This window comes from Sapajus apella, unplaced genomic scaffold (assembly GCF_009761245.1).
Source record: "Sapajus apella isolate SASKATOON/1434 unplaced genomic scaffold, GSC_monkey_1.0 scaffold20, whole genome shotgun sequence".
Classification (NCBI taxonomy): Eukaryota; Metazoa; Chordata; class Mammalia; order Primates; family Cebidae; genus Sapajus; species Sapajus apella.
The window spans coordinates 9,325,858-9,348,850 of NW_022436960.1; the positions used below are offsets into that span (position 1 = coordinate 9,325,858).

Here is a 22,993-nt window from a genome sequence, read left to right on the forward strand (position 1 = left end):
CATTTCAAAAAATACATAAATAAATAAAAAATAGGAACCCAGGCAAAAGCAGGGACTGTGCTTTTTCTGTTGCTAATTGCTCCCGTTGATTTATAAAGTTTCCTTTGGAGACAAAGTATCATCATAAGTATGCAGTTGTAAAAACAAGCTCTCAAAGCAACTCTCTCCTTCCAGCTTTTGATCTGGAGAGAGATGGCTCAGTGGGATGAGTGGGGAGAATTATCCAGAAAGTGTGACTGCCAGGGTGACTGGCTGCTGTGGACAAGCAAAGTAATGTCCACAGATGACTAGATTTTTAACAAGGTGCCAAAGCCTGCCACGTCTTTTCATCCATTGCGGTTTCCCTTCGAGACAAAAGATCTGAGAAGGAACGAAGGGGGAACAAGGGCAATGGTTCAGATTTGGCCAATGGTTTTTAACTTGGCCTGCCTCTGCCAGAGCTTGAGTGTCCTGATTCTGAAGTGATAGACTAGATTCCTTCCTGGGAAGAGGGCCTCTGTGAGCTTCTGGGGGCCTCTGGGATCTGGAAGCACAGCACAGGCAGATCTCACAGAGGGAATTTCTCCAGCCAGTCTGTCAAACAGCTCTGCTTCTGAGACCACCACCCAAGCCACAAAGACATAGCAGCCAGTGAGAGCTTCTGCTGTGCTTGAGAGCCTGGCTGGAAGGCCCAGAGCCCACCTTACAGCCCCTCAGAACAGCCAAGGCACCATCCAGGCCCTGTGTGTGTCCATTCACACCTTTCATTTGGGAAACCGGGATCCCTGGAGACTTGTCTGGCAAAGATGATGCTATTCACAAATCATGTCATGTGTTCACCCCACGCTTCCAGTGTACTTGTCATAGATCATGGTGAGACACTGAGCAAATTCAGAGGTGACGGTCAAGTTTACATTCCTGTGAAAAAGTGACATAATGACTTAGCCAGAGCCTTTGGATCCAAACTCCAGCTGAAGGTAGTATGGGAACCAGGGGCCCTGCTTGGAACTAAAGTCCCCTGACATTGGCTTTTCATGAAGGCAGAAGAGTAACACAAATCTGACATTTGTGTTAAAAGGACTCTGAGGAGTCTGCTACCCAGTCCTTGTGCACTCGGGTTGTCCGCAGACTCACGCAGCAGCACCGATAGATTCCAGTAAATCCCTGCAGAATGAAACCTGTGAGAAGGTGGCCTTTGATTAAGGAAGGACCCCATAGGGCAATTCCATACCCTGCATTTTCCATTTCCTCCTACAGAGGAAGAGAGGTTGCTGGCAGCACCTCCACCCAGCCAGGGTGTGGGTACCCAATGGACTGGTGCCATCTTGCCTGCCAGCCCACGGACGGAATCTTGAAGGTCCTGAGGCAGCAAGGTGAGGGGCTTATTTAAGGGGCACAGCCAGGTGGCCAAATGACGAAGCTGCTGGCCAGAATGCCCAGGCAGTTTCCACAGTGGAAATATTCCACACTGCCAACTTACATGGCTTGTCCGTTCTTTCCCACCTACCCTCTCACCAGCCCATAAAAAGAGCAGAAGTGGGAAAGAAAGAAGCCAAGGGCAGACTGCAAAGCATCTGTTCTGCTCAGTTGGGTCCATGGCTGTGCGTGCTGACGTCTCTACCCATGAAGTATCCAGACTCCTAGGATTTGCTGGGGATGATGGGACAGCTGCAGCTTCCTGCAGACAAATACACAGATTCTGGTCCAGACCCTAGTCTTGTAAGCCTCTGTCCAGGTGGGGCTGACAGCAGAACCATGAAGGGCTTGTCCACCGGAAGTCAGGCAGTTCTGGCCCTGAGAGAGGTAGAGGGGCCTCAACAATTGAGCTCCTGCTGAAGGCTAAATACCCCTTTCTGGACTTTGGTAAAAAAAGAAGGTCTTTTTTTTCTCCTTAAGTTAGGGATAGGAAAACACATCCATCATGAATGTTTGAAGCCATATCACAGCCCTCACATTCAAGTTGACCTCACCAGGCCATGTGCCAGAGCCAACAAATGACTGGACTGGACTCCGCAGGCCTGGTAAGTCACTCGAGTTAAGACAGCTAACCTTGAGCTTTTCCTCCGCTGCAGAGAGGCACTGCCCCTGGTAAAGAGAAACCAGAGGCCCCGTTTTTCCACAATGGAACGTCTACATAGGCAGGAACCTCTTCCAGTTGAAGAAACAAATCCAGAGAGGGCAGGTGACTCACCCAGGCCTCACAGGGAACTGGGGTGCATAGCCAAGGGCCCAGTTAGAAAGCATTTGATCCTTCATCAAAATAAATACTAAAAATGCCACCAAGTTACCACAGTCCATAATGGGTAGGCCTCATTCACAGGGGCTTTGCCCAAAAGGCTGCACATTGTCTTGCTACAGTCTAAATCGCTTAAAAAATGGAAAAGTCGGAATGTTCCATTCAGAATGCAGTCCCATTAGGTGACAGGTTCCACTGCATGGCCTAAAATTAATCAGTGTTTATCAGCTGTGTAAAGGATGTTGTAGTGGGATGTTTTATAGAGCAGGTAAACTGAAGGGGTGGCGCCCTCAGGGAACACGTGGTGGTTCAGGGCGGTATCCATCTCGTCCACGTACTCCACCTGCAGGGCGATGCTCAGGGCCTGGGACAGCGCTGTGATCTGGATGTGGTCACACTCCGTGGCCATGGGCTCCACTTCCTGCAGGGGCCAAAATGAAAACACAAGCCAGCTTAGGAGGGAGGCCTGGCAGAGGACAAGTGCGTTCAACTCTGGCTCTCAGGGTCATGGTCACAGCCTCTGCTGGGACGTCATCTTCAAAACATCGCATGAGTTGGGTATGGATAGTCTCATGTCACACAGGAAACAACCTCACTAAGAGGCAGGACAGTTAGAAATTGCCACAATTGCAAGAAGCAAACCTAGATCTTTTCAATTCTAGACCTTGTAGTTACACCTGAGAGCAGGCCACTACTTTAGAGGGATCTGGAAAGGTGGGGCAGAAATTTTTCAGGTTGGGCACCAAAGAATCTTAGACATAAAAGGCACCCTGTCATAGAGGGGTGACTTTAAAGCTGAAGTGTTTACAGAGGCCAGGCTGGTGAGTGAGTGAGCGAGTCCCGGTGCTGCAGAGACGACGGAGGAGGCAGAGGCAAGCAGGGTATACTGCGTGGTGCCGGCTGACACTGCCCTGCAAGAGTAAGGGCCTGGGGGCTAGATCGTCTGATTTTCCAACAGAAATCCAAACATTCATATGAAAACTGCCCACTTTTAAAATATCATGCATCATAAACACGTCTAGCAAATGTGACTCTTAGACTGTGACTGGGGTTTTGTCAACAGGCCAATGCAAATCTCTTATTTTTCAGTTGGGAAATCTCCAGGGAGGGGAAGTGCCAGATCCTCTGGCTAGGGATGGGGTGCTGAAGTCTGCAGGAGAGGGCCAGGAGCAGAGCCCGGGGTTGGGGCTGAGACCCCAAGCACCTACATGAGTGCAGAAGTCTTTGATGTCCATCTCCTCATCAATGAAGTGCCGGAAGAAGTCTGCTCGGTTCTTGATGAAGGCTGACGTGAGCAGGCGCAGGAATTGCACGATGTGGTCCGAGGTGCTCTGGTCGTTGAACACCTTCAGCAGGCTGGACATCGAGCCGTCCTTCTCTACCAGTTCCACCACGCTGTAAAACTACGTCCACCTGGCCCTCAGCTAGGGAGGCCCAAGCAAGCCCTGGCCCTCCATCCGCACTCTCCCTCCGCGTCCTCCCTCCCTGCGAAGCACTCATGAGCATTTTCATTTGTAGATTCTCAGGTTAAGATGGAAAATCAGTCTGAGATTCTGCCTAAGCTAAGTAACCCAGGGTTAGCTAGACTTGGTAGTTTGTACACTAGCCCAGAGGCACGTCTAGGGAGCAGCAGTTGGGTCTCCCCCCATCACTACCTGGGTTTGGATTCTCAGGTGCACACTGGGCAAGGATCTGAGAGTCCTCAATCCCCGCCCCTTCACTAATTGGATGGGGAGGCACGGGGTGGAAATGGCACAGGGTGAAGGACGTGCCTTCTCCCAGAGGGAGGGCAGGGCCTTGGGCTCCCTGTTTCCACACCCCCCACAAGCAGGAAGCAGCCCTCTGTCCTTCCCTAGCCAGAAGGAGCAGAGCTGTGGGTTGTTCAGGGGCTCCAGCCAGTGCCCATTCCTGTCTGCTCTGCCACACGTGGAAGGAGGGACCAGGTGAACTCACAGCATTAAAGAAGTTTCTGAACTTGTGCTCCTCAAAGCCAGCAGCCAGAAGGTCATTTGGAGTCTGCAGTACACGTTCTTTGAACCTGCAGGGGGTTAAGACTGGGTGCTTACGGGGAAACAGTGAGTGTGCTGTGATTGGCAACTGTGCGTCCCCCTCTCAACCCACTGCACCCACCAACCTCAGCTCTCAACCGCAGAACTTCCTCCCCCACCCCCGACACACAGCCATGCCCCATGAACATCACCCCGCACTGCCAGGCCCCGGTGACGGAGGTGCTTTGTGTGTGCATGGTGGAAAGACAATATGGACTAGGGCGCGTGTGTTTCTGCATCTTCTCAGAACTTCTGCAACTCCTACTCAGTGACCTCATGAGGGCAGCTTGACTCGGTCATGACAGTATTAAATACTGACACCACAGCAATCAGCTGACAACACATACCAGGCCTCCCGCACACCCAGAGCTGGCTGTCAAGCATCTGCCATCACCGAGTCCCCCTTGGGGATCTGCTCCACAGGTCCTTGCTCTGTGCATGCTGGGTGGTTCCTCTCTGCACCCACTGCAGCCCCCCCCCCCCCATGGCACAGCCCCTTCCTGGGACCTGTCCTGGTGCCCTCGGGGGGCATGGCAAGAAACCCAGGCCTGGCCCTGGCTTCAGGACACTCCAAGTTTAGTGGCAGCAATGAGGTATGGAAGAAGGGCTGCCTCCCACAAAGACCAGGTGAGTGGCTGGCGGGCGCAGAACACTAAGGCCACACCTCGTTCTCTAGCCCTGCACCCATTCCCTGGGCAGGGGGACCAGGCTCTGACAGGACCCAGGAGGCAGAGGTTTCACAAGGAAATCAGAGGCCTGGGTCACCTCAGAAGCTGCTGTGCTCCTGGAAGGCCTGGTGCCTTGTAGGAGGACAGGGGAGGTGAGCAGGCAGGAGAGGGTAGTGTGTATGGACAGGAAGTAGGTCTCCTAATTCAGAAGGAGTGTTTTGCCTAGAGGCCGCCTGCCTCTGGCTGGTCCCGGCATACCTGAGTCCTGCCTGGGCCAGGACTAAATTGTCCTATTGCAGGCTGAGGTGCCTGAACTGGAGGGAAGGAGCCTGTGCTGGCTTCTAGCCGCAGTCCCCTCCAGCCCTGTCAAGTCCCCCTGTGGCTTCTGGCCACAGGCTCCCCTTTGGCGCAAATGTGGATGGCGATGACGCCTCGACTGCGGGGGTGCTGAGGGTGTACAGAGGGCTGCCCGAGAGGATGAGGCCTCCAATGTGGCGGGACCTGCCTAGGTTTCCCCTCTGGGCCAGGGCAAGGATCTGAAGATCAGTGCTGGCTGACGCCTCTTGCTCAGGAGCCACCCTCATCATCACCCCGTTCTGTCTTCAGCAGCAGCAGCCTGGGTGGCCCATAGCCAGGGCACTGGAAGCAGCTCCAGGAGGCAGCCAGCTGCAGTCCACCAGGGTCGCTGCAAGGGCCCGCACCCTCTTCTGGTCACTCTGTCCCTGCATGGCCATGAAGTGCACTGCTCTGCTCTCAGCTGTCCTGTCCCCGCTCCCACCCCGAACCTCTGCCTCATTCCACATTCATTCCTTGCCAGTGACTTGCGGGCCCCTCTGTGCCAGGCACTGGGGACGCAGAGATAAGCAGCTCGTGGGCCCTGTCAGAAGGGGGCAAGCCCCCAGGCCAGGACATGCACCCTCGGGAGGCAAGGCAGGGATGAGGGGAACGACGACACTGGGGCTCAGAGGGCAAGTTCAGACAGGCCAGGGCTACACACAAGGCTATGTGGGACCTCTGCCAAGTCATTTGACCTCTACGAGGCTCCTTTGGCTCATCTGTAAGACTGGGTAATAACAGTGGCTCCCCTCAGGAAGAGCGAGTTCTCCAAGCCTCTGGCACACAGAAGTACTCTGCATACTTCTGGAGCAAGGATGCGAGCTCCAGGGCTGGGGCAAGCAAGCATACTGCTGCAACACACTTGCCCCAGCCCTGCAGCAGCACTGAGCAGAGAACGGGTGTCTGCCTGGGTGGCTCTGGGCTCACTGCACACACGCAGATGGTGGGTTGTGGAGGATGCATGACGCCGACGGTAAGAGCTAGCACGGAACACGTCGGTCGGTGTTGTAAGTACTCACGAGTCAATCACTTAATGCCCAGGACAGGGCTATGGCCACCGTTCAACCAGGGAAAGGAGCTACAGAGGAGTGAAGTGACCTGCCTGGGGCCGAGGAATCCACAGCTGGGTCAGAAGCAGGGCTACCTGGGCCCAGAGCAGCATCATGCAGCATGTCGGGCATCTGCAAGCTCTAGTATGTGTAGGATAAGTGGGTCCTTGTGCCTGGAACTCAGGGTGGGCAGGCAATGGGGCAGCAGGGGCAGGGGCCTTGTGTGCAGGGCCTTGGTGTCAGGGGCTTCCACTGCTCCTAGAGGCCAGGGGCATATTTCAGGCCTGGGAGTGACATGGTCTCTGTTTTTGTGTAAGAAGATGCAGGCTAAGGAGGGAGGACCGCCTGAGCCCAAGAGTTCAAGGCCAGCCTAGGCAACAAAGCAAGATCCATTTCTTAAGAAAAAAGAAAGAGAGAAAGAAAATGTTTTTAAAAACATGAAAAAGTGCCAATGGTCTCATAGAGCCTTGCGGTTTGACTTATCACCTATGTGCCCTAGCCTGCCCACTGAGTGCCAGCCTCAGACATCCACTGCCCACCAGACGCCCCCACTCCATGGCTCCCAGACATTTCAGACTTAGCATCGCCAAAACAGAGCTCCTGATCCTCCTCTGCCCTCCCTTGCAGCAAACAGCTTCTCCATCCTGCTCACTCTCAGGCCAAACCCCTGGGAGTCATCCTCGACTCTGCCATGTCCAACATTCGAGTTGGGCACAAATCCTGTCTTCGCCACCTCCACGGGTATCTAGACCTGGCCACTTCTTGGTATGCCCGCTGCATGCACCTGCTCATGCCACCGCCATCTCCCCTCTGGATCTCTCCCTGGCCACATCCCCCTGGCTGTGTCCCAGCCCCCAAGCAGCCAGCAGGGCCGGTCCCCCACACTGTGCAATCCTTCAGTGGCTCCCAGTCCTTCAGGCTGAAAGCCAAGGTCCTTAGAAAGGCCTGGCCCTGTGTACCCTGCTGCCCTTACCTCTCCAACTCTACTTGAAGATGCCAACCCCAGACCTTGCACTCTCGGCCTCTTTCCTGCCTGATTTTTCCCATAATATATATCACCGTCTGACACCTCAAACATGACACTCATGTACCATCCATCTTCTCCCATTAGGACACAAGCCCCACGAGGCAGGGATTTTCGTCTCTCTTGTTCACTGCAGTATCCCACAGCCCAGAGCAGGGTCTGAGCATGGCACCCTGTGTGTGCTGACTGGAGTGGGAAGACAGGATGCAGTGAAGGTGAACAGAGCATGTGGGCTGGCGCAGAGAGAGATGCAGGGGCCGGGCTTGGCCAGCATCGCCCACTGAGTCCTCACAACAGCACCTTGAAGTGGGTTATCATGTCCACCTTCCACAGGCATGAAAACTGAGTGTCAGAGAGGTCAAGTCACTTGCCCAAGGTCGCACAGCAAGTAAGCAAGAGAGTGAGGTCTGACCTCAGAGCCCCGGGCTGCTGCATGGCACAACTCCAGGGGACACGGGTGAAGGGGAAAATAAAGGTGGGGTCATAATCCCTGCACTGTGCTGTGTTGGTTCCCACAGGGCTGTGAGAAAGTTGGGAAGGGGAATGGCTTGAAATAGCTGACTCTCCATCAAAAGGGGCTCTGCCAGTCTGTCGCTGGGGAAACCACCTGAAAGGTTCAGTCAGCGAACAGATGGGTCAGCTTCTGCCCTCTTTGAGATCATGCGTATTTTGAACAGGAGATGATGGCCTTAACCTAGCAGTTCTCAACCTCATAGGGTCGACTATTTCCCCCGAAAGGAGATTCTTGGTAGCGTCTGGAGAGAGTCTGGACCGTCATGACTTGGGGAGGGCATTACTACTGGGATCTCGTGGGTGGGGGCCAAGGATGGCTACAACGCATAGGACCGCCCCCACGATGAGCATGATCTGGCCCAAAACATCAGTTGTGCTGCTGTTGAGAAACCTGCCTTAGCCAAAGAAGTGCTCTGTGACCCACCGCCCCTGTACTGTTTCCAGAGTGCATGTGGGTGCGGGTCTCAGACAAGGAGAGCCCGTGGCCCTCACCAAAGCCTCTAAGGGCTGTGAGACCCCCCAAGGTTAAGAGCCGGGTGGGTTCCTTAGCTCCGTGCTCCCCAGCAGCATCAGTATCTCCTGGGAGCCGCTGAGAAAAGCAGTCCCAGCTCTGCCCACTCCCACTGAGCAGGAATTCGGTCCTGGCCAGGTCTCAGGCCTTGTTCATCTTTGTTTCTTTTTCTTGCTATGGACTAGAGAATCAGGGGCTTTGTACAAACATTCAGGTGTGAGAAGCCCTGACCTAGCCGAGAGGATAGGGGCCGCTCTGGACACAGACCTTCGCCAGCATGAACCTCAGGGCCAGGCCCGGCCAGCTGAATGCCTGGGTCACACACACTCCAAACCAAGGTCAGCGGGAATTATGCAGAACACTGGGGCAAAGGTTCTTTTGTGTGTGTTCTCTTTTCTTTTCAGAGTGGGTCACAAAGTACCTGTTCTGTGTAACTCACCTGGACTGACCCAGGCCAGTGGCTGAAACAGAAGGCTGGAAAGTGCCTGGAAGGTCACAGATTCCATCCTCTGCCCTTGGCCGCCTCCACCTCCACCACAGCGGGCAGCTGGGCGCCCCCAACATCAAACGCCTTTGCCAGGCAGCCCTTCAGCTCACTCTCTGGGAACCTCCAAGAGACTTGGGGCTAACCCAGCACAGGGAACACAGCCTGAGAGCCCAGGGGGCCCCAGCACTCACTTGAAGATCTCCCTGCTCTTCCCCAGCAGGGATTCCAGGTAGGAATAGCCCAGGGCCCTGTAGAAGCAGTTCCCATCCCCTTTGGTCTTGCGGATGGCGGTGAACCTTTTGCTGAGTTCCTGAGGGGACAGAAAGAAATGTGGGCATTTGCAGCAGCAACGGCTCTGTGTGGTTTGGGCGCTGGGACTGGCCACGTGCCCCCATCTCTCCCAGGAAACGCCTGCTCCTTCCCTTCACACTGCCGTCCCATCAGCCTCCCACCCTCGTTCATCCGCCTGAGATAAAAATACATCACATTGTCCTGTGTGTCTGTCCCTGACTCCAGGCAGCCTACAGCCCAGGAAAGAAGATGGATGACTAGACAGTGGCAGTGTGAGGACAGAAGGAGAGCCCGGCTGGGTGCCATGGGGCACTGGCATTGCACTGGATTTTGAAAGTTGGGGAAGACTTCCTGGGGGAACAGCACTGAGGATGGGGAGCTGGCAGAAGTGGGGGTGGGGGTTGCATGTGTGAGCAGGGACAGGAAGGGTGGGCTTCAGCTCTGCCTCTAGCAATAAGTAGGCGTCCCTCTGAACTGGCCTGGAATACCCTTTCCTGCCTCATGGGACTATAAGCAGCTTTTTGACAGCAGAGGATGATTTTCAAGGGGTCTGGGAGTTCCTGTTTCCCCCCATAGCCATGAGAAGGATCAGAGCTGACTTGGGCCCACCTGAGGGCATCTGGCAGCGGGCAGGCAGGCACTCTCTGGAGCCCCTGGCTCATCTTCCAGGAGGGCTCTGGGGTACATGAGATTCAGCAGGCTGCAGAGCCCAGATCCTGCCCTGGAGGTGCCCCTGCAGCAGCTTCCCAACCACATGATGCCCACACCACTACCCCTGGCTGCTGATGGACACCTGACCCAAGCTGGACCCATCAGAGTCTCTGAGGATAAGTAATGGGGCCCAGCAATGGTGCTGCATGTCTGAGAAGAACTCGAAGGAAAGGGGCTGTGGGGCCTGTCCTACAGCGAGAGGAGGTCTGCAGAGTGCAGAGAGCAGCCCCGGCCTGATGCCAGAGGGATGGAGCAGGCGCCCACCTCCTCCTGCCACCCATGAGTGAGTGCTCCACGAGCCATCCCTACAGCCCGCCCACAAATCCCTTTAGCCCCACTGGAGTGAACTTTCCCTCCAAGAGGTCTTCCAGCACAGCAGTTATGAATGTGGCTTTATGCGACTTGGCTGCCTGGAGCTTAGCCAGCTTAGCTCCCAGCTTAGCCACTCATGAGCTACATGGCCACCACTTAATTTCTGTGCCTCAGTTTCCTCAGCTGTAAAATGGGGGTCATAAAAGTACTTACCTCACAGAGTTGTAATGAAGTCTCGGTGAATAAATAAAACATTAGGATAGTACTAAACTTTTAAACGAAAATTCCTTTTTTCTAAGGCAAATGCCCAACATCAAAAGATCCTAGGAGTCCTGGCATTCACCCAGGAACCCAGCCCCAACTATTGGCCTTCAAAGAGGCATTGCCTTTACGCTCCCAAGCCCAGCCTGTTTAGTTTAGGGTGTTCTTCTCCCTGACCTCTGCCTCACCTGGATTTTCCTCCGGTAAATCCTGTTTTCAGGATGGTCCCGAAGAATGGATAGAATGTCACATTTTTCTGATATTAGGTTGAAAGATGTTTCACTCTGAAAGACAGGGAAGGAAGAAATGCTGTGACAATTTTGAAAGCAGCCAATGGGACTCTGCAAGCTGGTGGCCTCTGAACTGCAGGTTGCAGAAACAGTGAATGAGACCTTCACACCTTCCCATGCTGGAAGGTTACCAGCACACTAGATGCCTGCTGGGATCACCACGTTTCCAGGACAGGGCTAGTTTCCAGGATAGGGTTGGGGCCATTGTGAAAAAGTAGCCCTGGTTATGAGGAAACTCATCTTGTTACTTGAAACCTGATTCATTTCACAGAATGTGTACCTCAAGCCTAATGAATCTTCATGCTGGAGGATAAGGCCCTTTGTCTCCCTTCGTCCCTCCTCTCTCATTCATGCATTCATTCATTCTTTTACTCATCCCACAGTTCCTGAACATTCAGCCTATGCCAAGCACTGTGGCGCATGGTGGAAAAATGAAGGAAGAACATCTGGCTCCCTCCACCCCCCACAAGGCTCACCGTCTATGGGAAAAACAATAAAGATAGGCGGTGATAAGGTCACCAGAAAAGGTCGCAACTGTGTGGCACTGGTACATGGAGACGCCAGGGAAGGTGTCAGCGATCTGCGTTCACAGAGCATAGGGCGGGAGGGCATCTTCATGCACCACCTACCGGTGAAAGTTCATACTGCAGCCCAGCTCTGGGTCTAGGTTAATTTCAACCCAGAAAGGCAAGCCTCCTACAGACAGGGTCTCTCCAGGCCCAGGAAGAAATCAGCAGGCAGGGAGGAGGCAACAGCAGAAGGAAGCTTCAGGGTGAAGGAAACTTCAGGAGACACCTCGTTCTAGCAGCCGGCTCCCCGTGGACCCTGTCTCCTCTTTGTGCTATCTCAGCAGCAGGGTTCAAACAGGCAGGAGATGCATCTCTGCCTCCAACCCGCCCAGAGCTGCTCTAATTGCAGCATAAACACACTGTGAGAAAAATGGTGTTAAAGCCACTTTAGTTCGCAGCTTAAAAGAAGTGAGGCTGGTTCCTGCACACGACCCGGAGAGACCATTTTTATGCGATAGAGCACTGTGGATGGTCACTGTTCATTGGGATTTTTGTAAATAGAAATCTAGTTTTCCATCCATTTATCACCATCATTTTTGACATTTAGTTGTAACTGGCCTTTGTCATGTCACACCTCTGGCCACAATGGCCTTTCCTGGCAGCCTCTCAGCCTCATCACTGACCAGATAATGACCTCAACCCAATACCATCCTGCTCAGAGAGGAGCCCTCTGATACTACAAATCCTTTTCTCCACCTGGATGAATATCTCCGGGTTTTTGATGATTAGCTTCTTCCAAAACTCAGTACACAGAAGCAGAGAGCTGGCCCATGAGATTAGACAATGAGGCTTCAATGACTTTCGTTGCCCCTGTCTCCACATGGGACAGACTGCAGACTTCCATCTGGCCCTGAGTCTGTGTCCAGTATCAGGTCAGGGGAGAGGCTGGGACTCAGCAGGGGTGTTTTTAGAGGGTCTGGATGACAGCTCGTCATACTGTCTGCCATCGTCCATTCACCCGGGGCCTGGCACAGAGAAGGGGATAAGCTACCTCCTCCATGAAGCCTCCCTGCTCTCCCCACCTCATCTCCCTTGAATTTACACTTTATTCCTTTTCTCCCTTTCTGGTGGCACCAAACACAGTCTCCTCCAGGAAAGGGGGATTCAGGGAAACTTCCCAGAAGAAAGCTTAAAAATAGAGGATGAGTTTATTGTTTTAAAGAACAGGATGACGAATGTTTTCTAAAGAGTAAACAGCATGCAAACACTGGGGGGGTGGGGAGAAGGGATTCTGGATTTTGCTTCTAGAAGCTTCCATTCTCTACCTACCCTTCTTTGTAAAATTAATCCAGCCCCAGGGTCCTTCCTCCCTTCTGCCCTGACATCATAGCATAGGCTGGCAAAGCACAGGAAAACCATCAGGGAGAGACAAGCACGAGGGGGCAGGTGCCGAGGGCTGTTGTCCTATCAGCCGTGGCCCTTCCTCCCCGCTAATAGTATCCCACAACATGACAAAAAAATGACAGGGTAATTCACAACAATCCTACCTCTTTCCCATTTTCCTGGCCTCCCTTGCAGCTATGGGCAGCCAGGTAGCTGAGGTTGGCCAGCTGGACCAAAAATCCACTGGGGATTTTTGGGGAAGCTTTTGGTTTTGGATCAAAGGAACAGAGATGGAGTGTTCCACCTTTTCCTGCTGTTAATGCAGATGCAACGTCTCAGCAGCCATCCTGCAAGCGTGAGGCTGAAAGTCAACACATGGAAGATGAGCGGGTGATCTGTTTCTACCCTAAGCTGAAGAGGTTTGGAGTGATAACAGGTGCCATTATTGTGCATATACTATGTTCCAGGCGTGGGGAAGAGAGGCTGACATGTCCCCATTATCTCACTTAATCCTCACAACCACCTCCTGAGATGGGTATCGTTATACCCATTCTACTGACAAGGTCAGGTGTCCTGTGCTAAGAAGTAATTTTAGGCAGATCTCTCTGACTCTGAAGCCCATGGAAATTCTACCACACCAAACTGCTAGGCAGGGAGAGCACAGAGTCCAGGAGGTCTGGAAGGACCAAGGCTACTAAACACAAAGGAACACTCCACACAGGGCAGCCTAGGTCCTTCTTCCCAACAGGCCAGGTCCCGACCTCCTGTCCCTGAGGCCTCCCCCAGCAAAGTTCTTCATCCTACCCCTGACCTTGGGGGCTCAGTGTCCACAACAGTGTTTTCTACCCTGAGAGATGCTCATCACAGGTGGAACAAGAGACAATTTACAGGCAACATCCAGACATGGCGGTAAAATACACCACCGATATCCGGAAGGAAAATGACTTGCTTTTCCACCTCCTTCAAGCCTGCTAATAGCGTCAAGGAGAAAGAGGGCCTCTAGCATACCTGGAACTCCTTTCTACTTTGCTAGTCCCTCTTCTCAAGAGTGGGCAGGCCTCTGACTCGGAGCTTAAAATCATTCCATTTTCATTTGTGTTTTTTCTTGTAACTTAAACCAAGCCAGATTTATTGACTTCAAAGGCACATTTATAAAAAGTTAACATGTTTTGGTCTATTCTAAATCATGAAAGATTGACATTACCAGCATAATAACAGTCGCTAGCTGTACAATTAACTTGGCACTCATACCGCATGCTAATACAGCAAATATTCACAGGATTGCATACGTTTCAGAACGAAAGCTCTACCTCCACTGCCTGGCGTGGATGGTAAGAGGACAAACAGGTAATACTGAAAAACAAGTGCTCCTGCCCTGCACTCCCGTTCCCATGCACGCACACTGACTTCATTCCAAAGTCCCATTATTTACCTAACACTGTGTTTATACTGTGTAAAAGCCTTGTTGTTTTTACAGACTGCTGACTTCAAATGATGGCTTGGGTCTTTTAAAATCACGATCAAAAAGCAGAACGACTATATTTGATACTGCTTTGCTTAGACTGCCCAAAACCAAAACCAAAATGGCTGAAGGAGGACAAAATTAGCTGCGTTTACTCTGCAGTGTGTGAGGAGGCAATCAACGGAGGAGTGGAGAGGATTTAAGGAATTAGCCTTCAACACGCAGAGATAAGTACTTCAATGCAGAAAACTGCCATCAGCGTTAAAATGAGGAATATTTCAAGGTGGATTAGGAACGGGGGTGGCACCTATACCAGGAAAGCCGAGTTAGGTTTCCATTTGCTCTATTAATAAAAACTTTGCATTTTTGACAAATCTACTTAAGCTCTTTAAAAGAGCCAAGTTAAGGAAAAATACCGCATAGGGCCGGGCGAGGTGGCTCATATCTGTAATCCCAGCACTTTGGGAGGCTGAGGCGGGCAGATCGCCTGAGGTCAGGAGTTCGAGACCAGCCTGGCCAACATGGCGAAACCCCATCTCTACTAAAAATCCAAAATTGAGCCAGGTGTGGTGGTGGGTGCCTGTAGTCTCAGCTATTCGGGGACTGAGGCAGGAGAATCACTTGAACCCGAGAGGCAGAGGTTGCAATGAGCCGTGACCACGCCACTACACTGCAGCCTGGGTGACAAAGGGAGCCTTCATCTCAAAAAAATAGAAATTAAAAAAAATACCACACAGCAGCTCGGAGCCCTCTCAGCTGCTAAGAGCTGAGTTCACACACCCTCAGGACACACTGTGGTCACCAGCCTCAGGAGGGTCTTTTTTCATTGTCCCCTTCATCCCTGGTCCCTATTTCCTTTCCTCCATCCCCCCACACCTTTACAGGGATTCTCTACCGCATGTCTTTCTAGATATATTTGTTTATTATTACAGTAAAACGTACATAACCTAAAACTTATGATTTTAACCATTTTTAAGTACACAGTTCAGTGGCATTAAGTACCTTCACACAACAGAGCAGCGATCACCACCATCATCCCCAGAACTTCTAATCTTCCCAAACTGAAACTCCCATACCCATTTTTTTCATGCAAGTCCTTATGATGAACTCTACTCATTAAATACTAACTCCCCATCTGCTTGCCCCCAGTCTCTGGTGACCACCTTTCTACTTTTCTGTCCCTAATGAATGTGACTATTCTAGGTACCTCATATAAATGAAATAATCTGTCCTTTAAAAAATACAGACCTGTAAGTGTGCGTGCATTTGGAGTTTGCACAATATTAGTCTATGGATCTTCTGGAGGTTTTTTTTTCCTTTACTCCACACTGTGTAAAGCTGCCCCTGCTTACGAATGTCTTGCAAGTAGGCTACCTCCATCTGCCGGTGATAGAACTTTAAGCTGGTTCCAGTGCCCCAGTGGTCCTAGATGTGCTTACTGGGGGACCTGGAGACAAGTGGATTCTCACTTTAGCCCTTCACGTCCCCATCTGGCACCTCCAGAATGACCCAAGTCCGCCCAAGTTGGTCCTCTGCCATGTCCCCTTAGCAGGGCCCTGGCCACACCCCTGGCAAGACTAGAGACTCAAGATCCCGGGAGAACCCCAGGCACACCCTAATTTACTAGCCCATAATCAGGCATGATGCTTGCCCTGGCTGACTCTCATTCGTATTTGCTTTATAAACCATGGCTGAACATTTCTAGGATGTTATGGAGAAAGGACAGGCCACATCTGACAATGTCCTGTCAGACCTAATTAGGCCACCTAAAAGGACGTTAGCCCTTTAATTGCTGGTTTGCAAATAGATGCTAATTAATTAAGTCAGATAGCACAGTGGCTTGGAAACAGATTTAGCAGCTTGTGTGGAGGAATACATTTCAAAGTGAGAAAAGGATGATCTTTAATCACTGCTTTTCTCCAGTAACCCTGGGAACTAGCAGAAAGCGCCAGGGTGTGGGCTTGGTGTTCAGACTGGCTTTGAGTCTTTGCTGGGAGCCAGCACTACATCTGTCCGCTGGTCCTTCCTCCGACATCCCTGGAGCACTGGCGGAGACTGAAGAGCTGGCATATAAAACTCCCACCATGATGAGGGAGAGCCTGCCCCGACCCCATCCCCCATCCATGTACCGAGCCCCACCTCCAAATTTAGGGAAAGTACGAGTCCCCACGTGCCTCTGGGTTTGCTGATTAAATTAAGTCAGATAACCTCCCAAGCCTCTGTATAGACCTGCAACCTGCCCGCATAACCCAAGGACTCATGAAGCAGCTGCAGCCATGGGCCCAGCACCGTGGACTGCTCCTGGGGCTGGAAGGAAATGCCCCTTTACACGCATACTCCGGGGTATGATACGTGACATATGTATGCATGCGGTGCTCAACGTTTTTTTGTTTTTGTTTTTGAGATGGGATCTCACTGTGTTGCCCAGGCTGGTCTCAAACTCCTGGGCTCAAGCGATCCCCTGATCTTGGCCTTTCAAAATGCTGGATTACAGGCATGAGTGCCCGGCCTCAGAGGTGTTGTATTCGTGAGGTGAACAATGATAAACGTTGGGAAGCCATAGATGTAGGGCGGCCGAGTGCCCTGTGTGAGTTTCCTGTGACTGCTGTAACAAGCAAGCACAAACAGTCTTGAAATAACACACATCTATGATCTGACAGTGCTGGAGGCCACAAGTCCCAAAGGAGTGCTGCTGGCCTCAAGCAAGATGACAAGTGATAGGGCTGCGCTCCTTCCACGGGCTCTAGAGGAGCATCTGTTTTCTCGTCTTCTGTTTCTAGAGGCTCCCAGGTCTCCTGGCTCACATACCCGCTGCGTCCCCCCACCCCCACATCACTCTGCCTCGCTCTTATAAGGACCCTGTAATTATGTCATTGTGTCTACCTGGATAACTCAAGATCCTTCATTGAATCCCATCTGCCAAGTCCCTCTTGCCATGGTAACACAGTCACAGGTTGTGGGGATTAGGACGTGGACATCATTGGGACCATTGCTCAGCCTGCTACATGTCCCTTCTCTGCTGCTCCGCTAAGAAAAGTGAGAAGACCCTGCCCTGAGGCTTCACCCCCTGGGTCAGTTATTGGCTGGCTTTGCAAAGACCCTGACCTGGGCCCTGGCCTTCCCTCTTACAACATGCCTGGACGCGTACAGCATCCTCCCAACGGACCCTCAGATCTTCCTCTCCCTAGAGCTCTGACTCCATGGCCACCCGCTGCTCGGAAGTCTGACTGCTCTCCAGCTCACCTCGCCCCCTCCACCCCCCGCTGGCTTCTCCAGCTCCCCAGAATGCTCCTCCATCCAACAGAGCTCACACCCAGACCGGGAAGTGCTCCTCCACTCCTCTCTCCCCGACCTCCCTGTTGGCCCAGGGAGGCTGCACTGACATCTGCCCAATGACCTCCTGGCTTCGACTCCTGCCCCCATCCCAGCCCATTCTCCACAAGCTGCTTAGCCAGCAAGGTCACACCTTCCTCCACGTCCTCCAATGTCCTCCCTCACTGAGGCCAAGACTCAACCTTTTATACAGCGACCTCCCAGGTCTGACCCCATGTGGCCCTCTTGTTCCTTCACAAGACACACCCATTCTCACCTCAGGGCCTTTGCACAGCTGCTCCTTCAACCTGAATCCTTCCTCTGCCTTTCCCAAGATGCAGGTGGCGTCACCTCCTCAGAGAGGCCTTCCCATTCCCATCTGCATCCCTCTCACCTTTATTTCTTCAGGGCACGATCTGACGGGCTCACCTGCTTACCTGCACGCTGCCTGGCTCCCTCCACAGGAATGTCAATTCCATGAGGGCAGGGACTTTGCTGTCAGTGCTGGCTCCTCAGTGCCTGGCACACAGCCATGCTCCAGATATGTATAGAGCGTTAGGGTTGAACTGTGTCCCCTCCCACAAATTCCTATTCTGAATTCCGAATCCTTGGTACCTCAGAATGTGGCTTTATTTGGAAATAGGGTCATTGCAGCTGTAATGAGCTGAGATGAGGTCATACTGGAGTAGGGTGGCCCCATCCAATCTGACTGGTGTCCTTATAGAAAGAGGAACCTGGGACACAGACCCACACACAGGAAGCACGCCACGTGAAGATCAGAGTTCGGCAGCCACAAGCCAAGGAGCTACCAGAAGCTTGGAGGGAGGCGTGGAACAGAACCTTCCTAGCACCTTCAGAGGGAGCATGGCCCCGCTGCCACCTTGATCTTGAGCTTCCAGCCTCCAGCACTGTGAGAACCCATTCCTGTTGCTCTACGCCACAGTTTGTGGTACTTTCTTATGGCAGTCCGGGAAGCTCACGCTGTGTGAATGAATGGGCGGATGCATGCATGGGATTAGCTGGGCTCTGGCTCCAGCCCGGCTCCCTCCAACCCTGTGTCCACTTCACTGTCAGAGAGAGCATCCAAGTCAACCACCTCTTACTTGTCAAAAATATGTTATGGTTTCCCCCTCATTGGTGGAATAAAACCCAAACCCCACAGCACAGCAGCGGGGCCCTGCACAGAACATCCTGACCCCACCAAATTTTCTAGACTCAATTTCCCTCAATCTCCTTGCATCTTCAGATACTGTTTACCCTTGCCCAAATCCCCCATTCTTGACCATCCTTCAAGGCCTGATAGCCCACTGTCCCTTCACCCCATAGCCCCGAGTAGGAATGTACCCTTCCCAAATCCTTCTTAAACACTCATGTACACCCTTCAACCCAGCTCAAAAGACCTGCTCTGCAAAACCTTCCAACACCCCCACTCCCTCAAAGCATACTGACTTCTCACTGTGTTTCCAAAGTCCTTAGGCCTCTTAGGCATGACCTATAGCTCAGATACTGCTTGTGTCCAGCTGTCTTGGCCAGCAGGCAGTGAGCTCCTAGAGTGGGCGGGGGCACCTTGTCTTTCTCATCTGTCACAGTGCCCAGCACAGGCTTGACAAAGGTGCCCACTGGGGGCCTGTTTGACAAACGACAGAACAAAGCACAATAGGACCCTGTGGTTTTCCTGCTTATGTCTGACTCACTCATTCACCAAACATGAAATGCACCTTGAGCGCACGAGACCCTGCGCTATTTGCAGTCCCTGCGAGGCCTGGTCCTTGTCTCACCCCTGCCTTCCAAGGGGCTTTCTGTCTTCCACGGGGAGCACTTCCTCAAGCTTAGCCCAGTGATGTAGAAACAGGAAAGCAAAGAAGATGCTGTATTTTCCAAGGATATTTCTTCTGTCCACCACGCACACACTCACCACCATCCACACCATGCAGGCTCAACATGAAAACCCACCACAAAGCACAGAGCCACCACGTTGCCTAGGTGGCTCATTAAATGCCATGTGAAGGGAAGGAAACAGACCCTGCATGGCTTCCACCCCTGTGATTCCCAGACAGACGTCCTATTTTAGTGGGTTAACCACTACATCCATCTCCAAGGCACCCAAGCCTCCAGTGAGGGGTGAGGGCTTTGGACCCCATCTTCCCTCTAATTCCCGGTCTCCCAAGTCAGGGCAGATGGGGGCAGAGTGAGCAGCCTCACTGCATGGCACAGAGAGCAGCTATGGCCTCTGCTGTGCTCTCAGCTGCCGAGTAGTGGCCAGAGGGCATGCCAGTCTCCAGCTCCAGGTGGCTAAGCCGGTCATTACCCCAGCTCCACCACTTCCTGGTGAGCGAGGCAGAAACACCTGGGCTGCCTTCCAGGAGCAGCTCAACCAGGTAAACCCTTGGGCAGCAGGTAGAAGCAGGAAGCTGATGCTTCCAGATGCCGCAGAGGCCCCCAGCCACGCCCCAGCAGTAGGCTGGCTTGGCCGGGACATCCCCAGCTCGGGTGCACTGGCTGCCTAAGCCACACCCAGATCGTGCCAGGTCATGACCAGGATTTGACCCATGCCTCCGTCTGGCAGCATCCTGCTGAGGTGACCCATTTTCCTGCGCAGGCATAGGAGAGAGGAGGCCAAGCTTTAAGAACCAGGGATCTATGCACACCCATTTCCGGGACTCTATTGCCACAGGAAAAGACCCAGCTAATCATCTCACAGGGTCCCCCAGCAGCCCATCACACAGATGTGCAAAACGGTGCTGAGGGGGAGAGCAGACCAACCAAAGCCTCCTGGCTTTCCAAGAGGTGGAATTGAGACTTGAACCCAGGGCTGTGTGGACCCAACTCAAGCCACCTAGCTCTCACTCCACAGGCTCCCTGTAGCCCCCCTGCTCAGGGTTGAAGGGTGTTAGGCAACCATCCCACCCAGTCCCCTGTAGGATGCCTGACCCCACAACCTGGAAGGTGAGCTGATGTAACTCAAAGAGCACTGAACTGAGAGTCCAGAGGTCTGGGTTCAAGTCCCAGGTCCACCACAATCAGTACCAGCCCTTCCCTGCCTGGCCTCAGTTTCCCCACCTGCCCAAGCCCAGGGTTAGCCTGGCTCAGAGGGTTTCTGGTCCCATTCTGCGCAGACAGGGCTCTCCATCAGGGATTCCCGAGTGTTTGCTTTTCCCCTACCCGTAACTCATGCATCTCACAACTTGAGGCAGCCTCTCTCCACGTGGGTCCTGACTCCAAAGACGGAGACCGTCCAGCTGCCCGCGTGGAGAGGCGACCTGGCCCCCCTGCAACCCCTAGATCATCTCGTGGGGTTGGGGCACGCGCCGGGCCCTCGGGTGGGTGGGGCCGTGGGCTGCTGACTGGGGGGCTACTTAACTAAGAGGAGGTGACCGGTAGCGCTGCAGCCTCCCTGTCCCCGCTCCCGTCGAGGGCTCCCACCCAGCGCCGTCGGGGCGGACCCGCTGGGGGCGGGGACTCGGGGCCGAGCTGGACCTCCTCAGCTGCGCGTCCACGGGGGACAAGGAGGCGCAACCCGGCCCCCAGCATCCGTCTGGACTCCGTTTTCCAGGGGGTCGGAAGGCGGGGGGGGGGCGGGTGTGGGTCTGAAACTCGCGCCCGAACCCCGTTCCGCGGGTGCTTCCGCCCCGGCGGCGACCCCGCCAACTCCGCCCCCTGCCCGCTCCCCCTTCGCGATTCCCCAAGATCACTGACCATAGTGACCGGAGCCGCCGGGCTAGGTCCCGCCCCAGCGAGGAGCGATCCGGTGCGGGAGGTGCCGCGGCTGGCGCGGGCGGGCTCCGCCGCTGGGTCGGGTGGCGGGGACCTCGAGGGCGTGGGGGCAGCGGAGAATACACCCGACCGCTCCGCAAACCAAAGGTTAGACCTCCACTGTGTCCCAGCAAGACACACGCCCCGCGATTGACGTCTCAGGAGAGCAATCAGGAGCCGGGCCGCAGGACGTCATAGAAAGTGGGTGGGACTTCATGCTCCTTCAGCCTATGCTTTAGGACCCATTTGACAGGATGCCTCCCCCTTTTAAAGACACAGAAAGCTTTTAACTAGCTGAGGAGTTAGCTCAACCCAGGAAGACAGGTCTTCGTTTGTAAAAGGCTGAAGGGCTTTTGAGCAAACCGAAAATTGGAGTCTTCGGAAGGATTAGCTGGCCCTCATTAATTCATAAACAAGGTCACATAAGTATAGTTTGCACAAGATCAGAGGATAGGCGCTTAGGGAACATGTGTCCAATTACATTAAGTGTGGCTTCTATATAATATTTTACCCCCTTCCAACTCATGAATCAGTAGGTTGCCACGCACCCAATTGATGTTTGTTGGATGAATAAATGTCCCGGATCGTTGACTGTGTGGCTCTGGAATTGTAGGGATATCCGTGAACCAGGTCTAGATGACTCACCTTGCGTACAAGCTCATTATTACTGGACATCAAAATAGGAATATTTATCACTCAAAGATTCATTCACCAGCCCTTGAGTCCTGGAGGAGCTGCTCTGGGTGTGGGAGGGAGTTTGTAGGGGAAGGGGACTCAATGCACTGCATGCATCCACTTTAGAATATTAACATTTCCAGGAGCGTGTATTGAGCCATTCCCCTTCCTGCCGCGCCCCCCCGCACCACTGCCCCCACTTGCTCGGTAAGCCCCAGGCACCGGGCTAGGCTCTAGGCAAACAGACATCTGAAACCATGTATCATGTCCTGGGTAGGGAGTGTGGAGTTAATGGAGGCTCCAGGCGCAGTAACAACAACAGCTAACTTTTTACAGTTATTTATACGGTTATGCAGAACACTTACCACGTATCCGGCGCTATCCTGAACTCTCCACAGAATTATTATTATTATTATTTAGATGGAGTCTCTGCTCTGCTGCCAGGCTGGAGTGCAGTGACAGCGCTCTCAGCTCACTGCAACCTCCGCCTCCCAGGTTCATGGGATTCTCCTGCCTCAGCCTTTCGAGTACCTGGGACTACAGGCGCATGCCACCACGCCCAGCTAATATTTGCATTTTTGGTAGAGACGGGGTTTCACCATGTTGGCCAAGATGGTGTCAATCTCTTGACCTCGTGATCCACCCACCTCGGCCTCCCAAAGTGCTGTGATTACAGGTGTGAGCCACCTTGCCTGGCCAGAATTATCTTACTTAATTTCCTCACAACTAGTTTTTGGGGGTAGGTCTTGTTAATATTGTCCCTATCGTACGATGAGGAAACAGGTACAGAGAGTTTAAGTTCCCTGCCTAAGTCCACACAGCACTCAAGTGTGATTCAGTCCCAGGCAGTGCGGTGCGACTCCAGAGCTGGTTTTGAATTCACTCTGCATGAGACAACAGGGGCTGTGTTACCCACCCCTGCCCTTGACCTCCGTTTGCTTTCAGAGGGTTTCTGCTTTTTTTTTTTTTTCAGCCAAGGAAGCCAGAAAGGTGACAGGAGCAGCCCAGTGCTGCTGAGCTAAGAAGTGGCCTGGCTGGACTGGATCCCCGGATTCCTGACTCTCTGACCACTGCTCATTCTAGGGGATGTTAGGCTTCCCTCTGTGGAGGACTGGCTGAGCCACGTTCCATGGTGTCTGGGTGCGGGCATGGGTGAAGAGTTTCTGGCCAAGGCTTCCATGAG

At 53.1% G+C, this 22,993-nt stretch overlaps 1 protein-coding gene across 1 annotated transcript; it reads right to left on the bottom strand.

The window, feature by feature from the left end:
- Window positions 1–1,858: 1,858 nt before the first annotated feature.
- Window positions 1,859–21,286, bottom strand: OTUB2 (OTU deubiquitinase, ubiquitin aldehyde binding 2). Its single transcript, XM_032287543.1, has 6 exons — window positions 21,079–21,286; window positions 10,615–10,710; window positions 9,043–9,161; window positions 4,169–4,253; window positions 3,424–3,618; window positions 1,859–2,636 (listed from the first exon to the last, which is right to left on the bottom strand). The coding sequence occupies exons 1-6, from the start codon at window positions 21,079–21,081 to the stop codon at window positions 2,430–2,432; spliced, it is 705 nt and encodes a 234-aa protein (XP_032143434.1). The 5' UTR covers window positions 21,082–21,286; the 3' UTR covers window positions 1,859–2,429.
- Window positions 21,287–22,993: the final 1,707 nt, after the last annotated feature.

Coding starts and splice junctions, on each gene's coding strand:
- OTUB2 (XM_032287543.1), bottom strand. Junction 3,619..4,168: donor TCAGAAACTTCTTTAATGCT/GTGAGTTCACCT, acceptor AGGTGGACGTAG/TTTTACAGCGTGGTGGAACT. Junction 2,637..3,423: donor TCAAAGACTTCTGCACTCAT/GTAGGTGCTTGG, acceptor TGGCCCCTGCAG/GAAGTGGAGCCCATGGCCAC.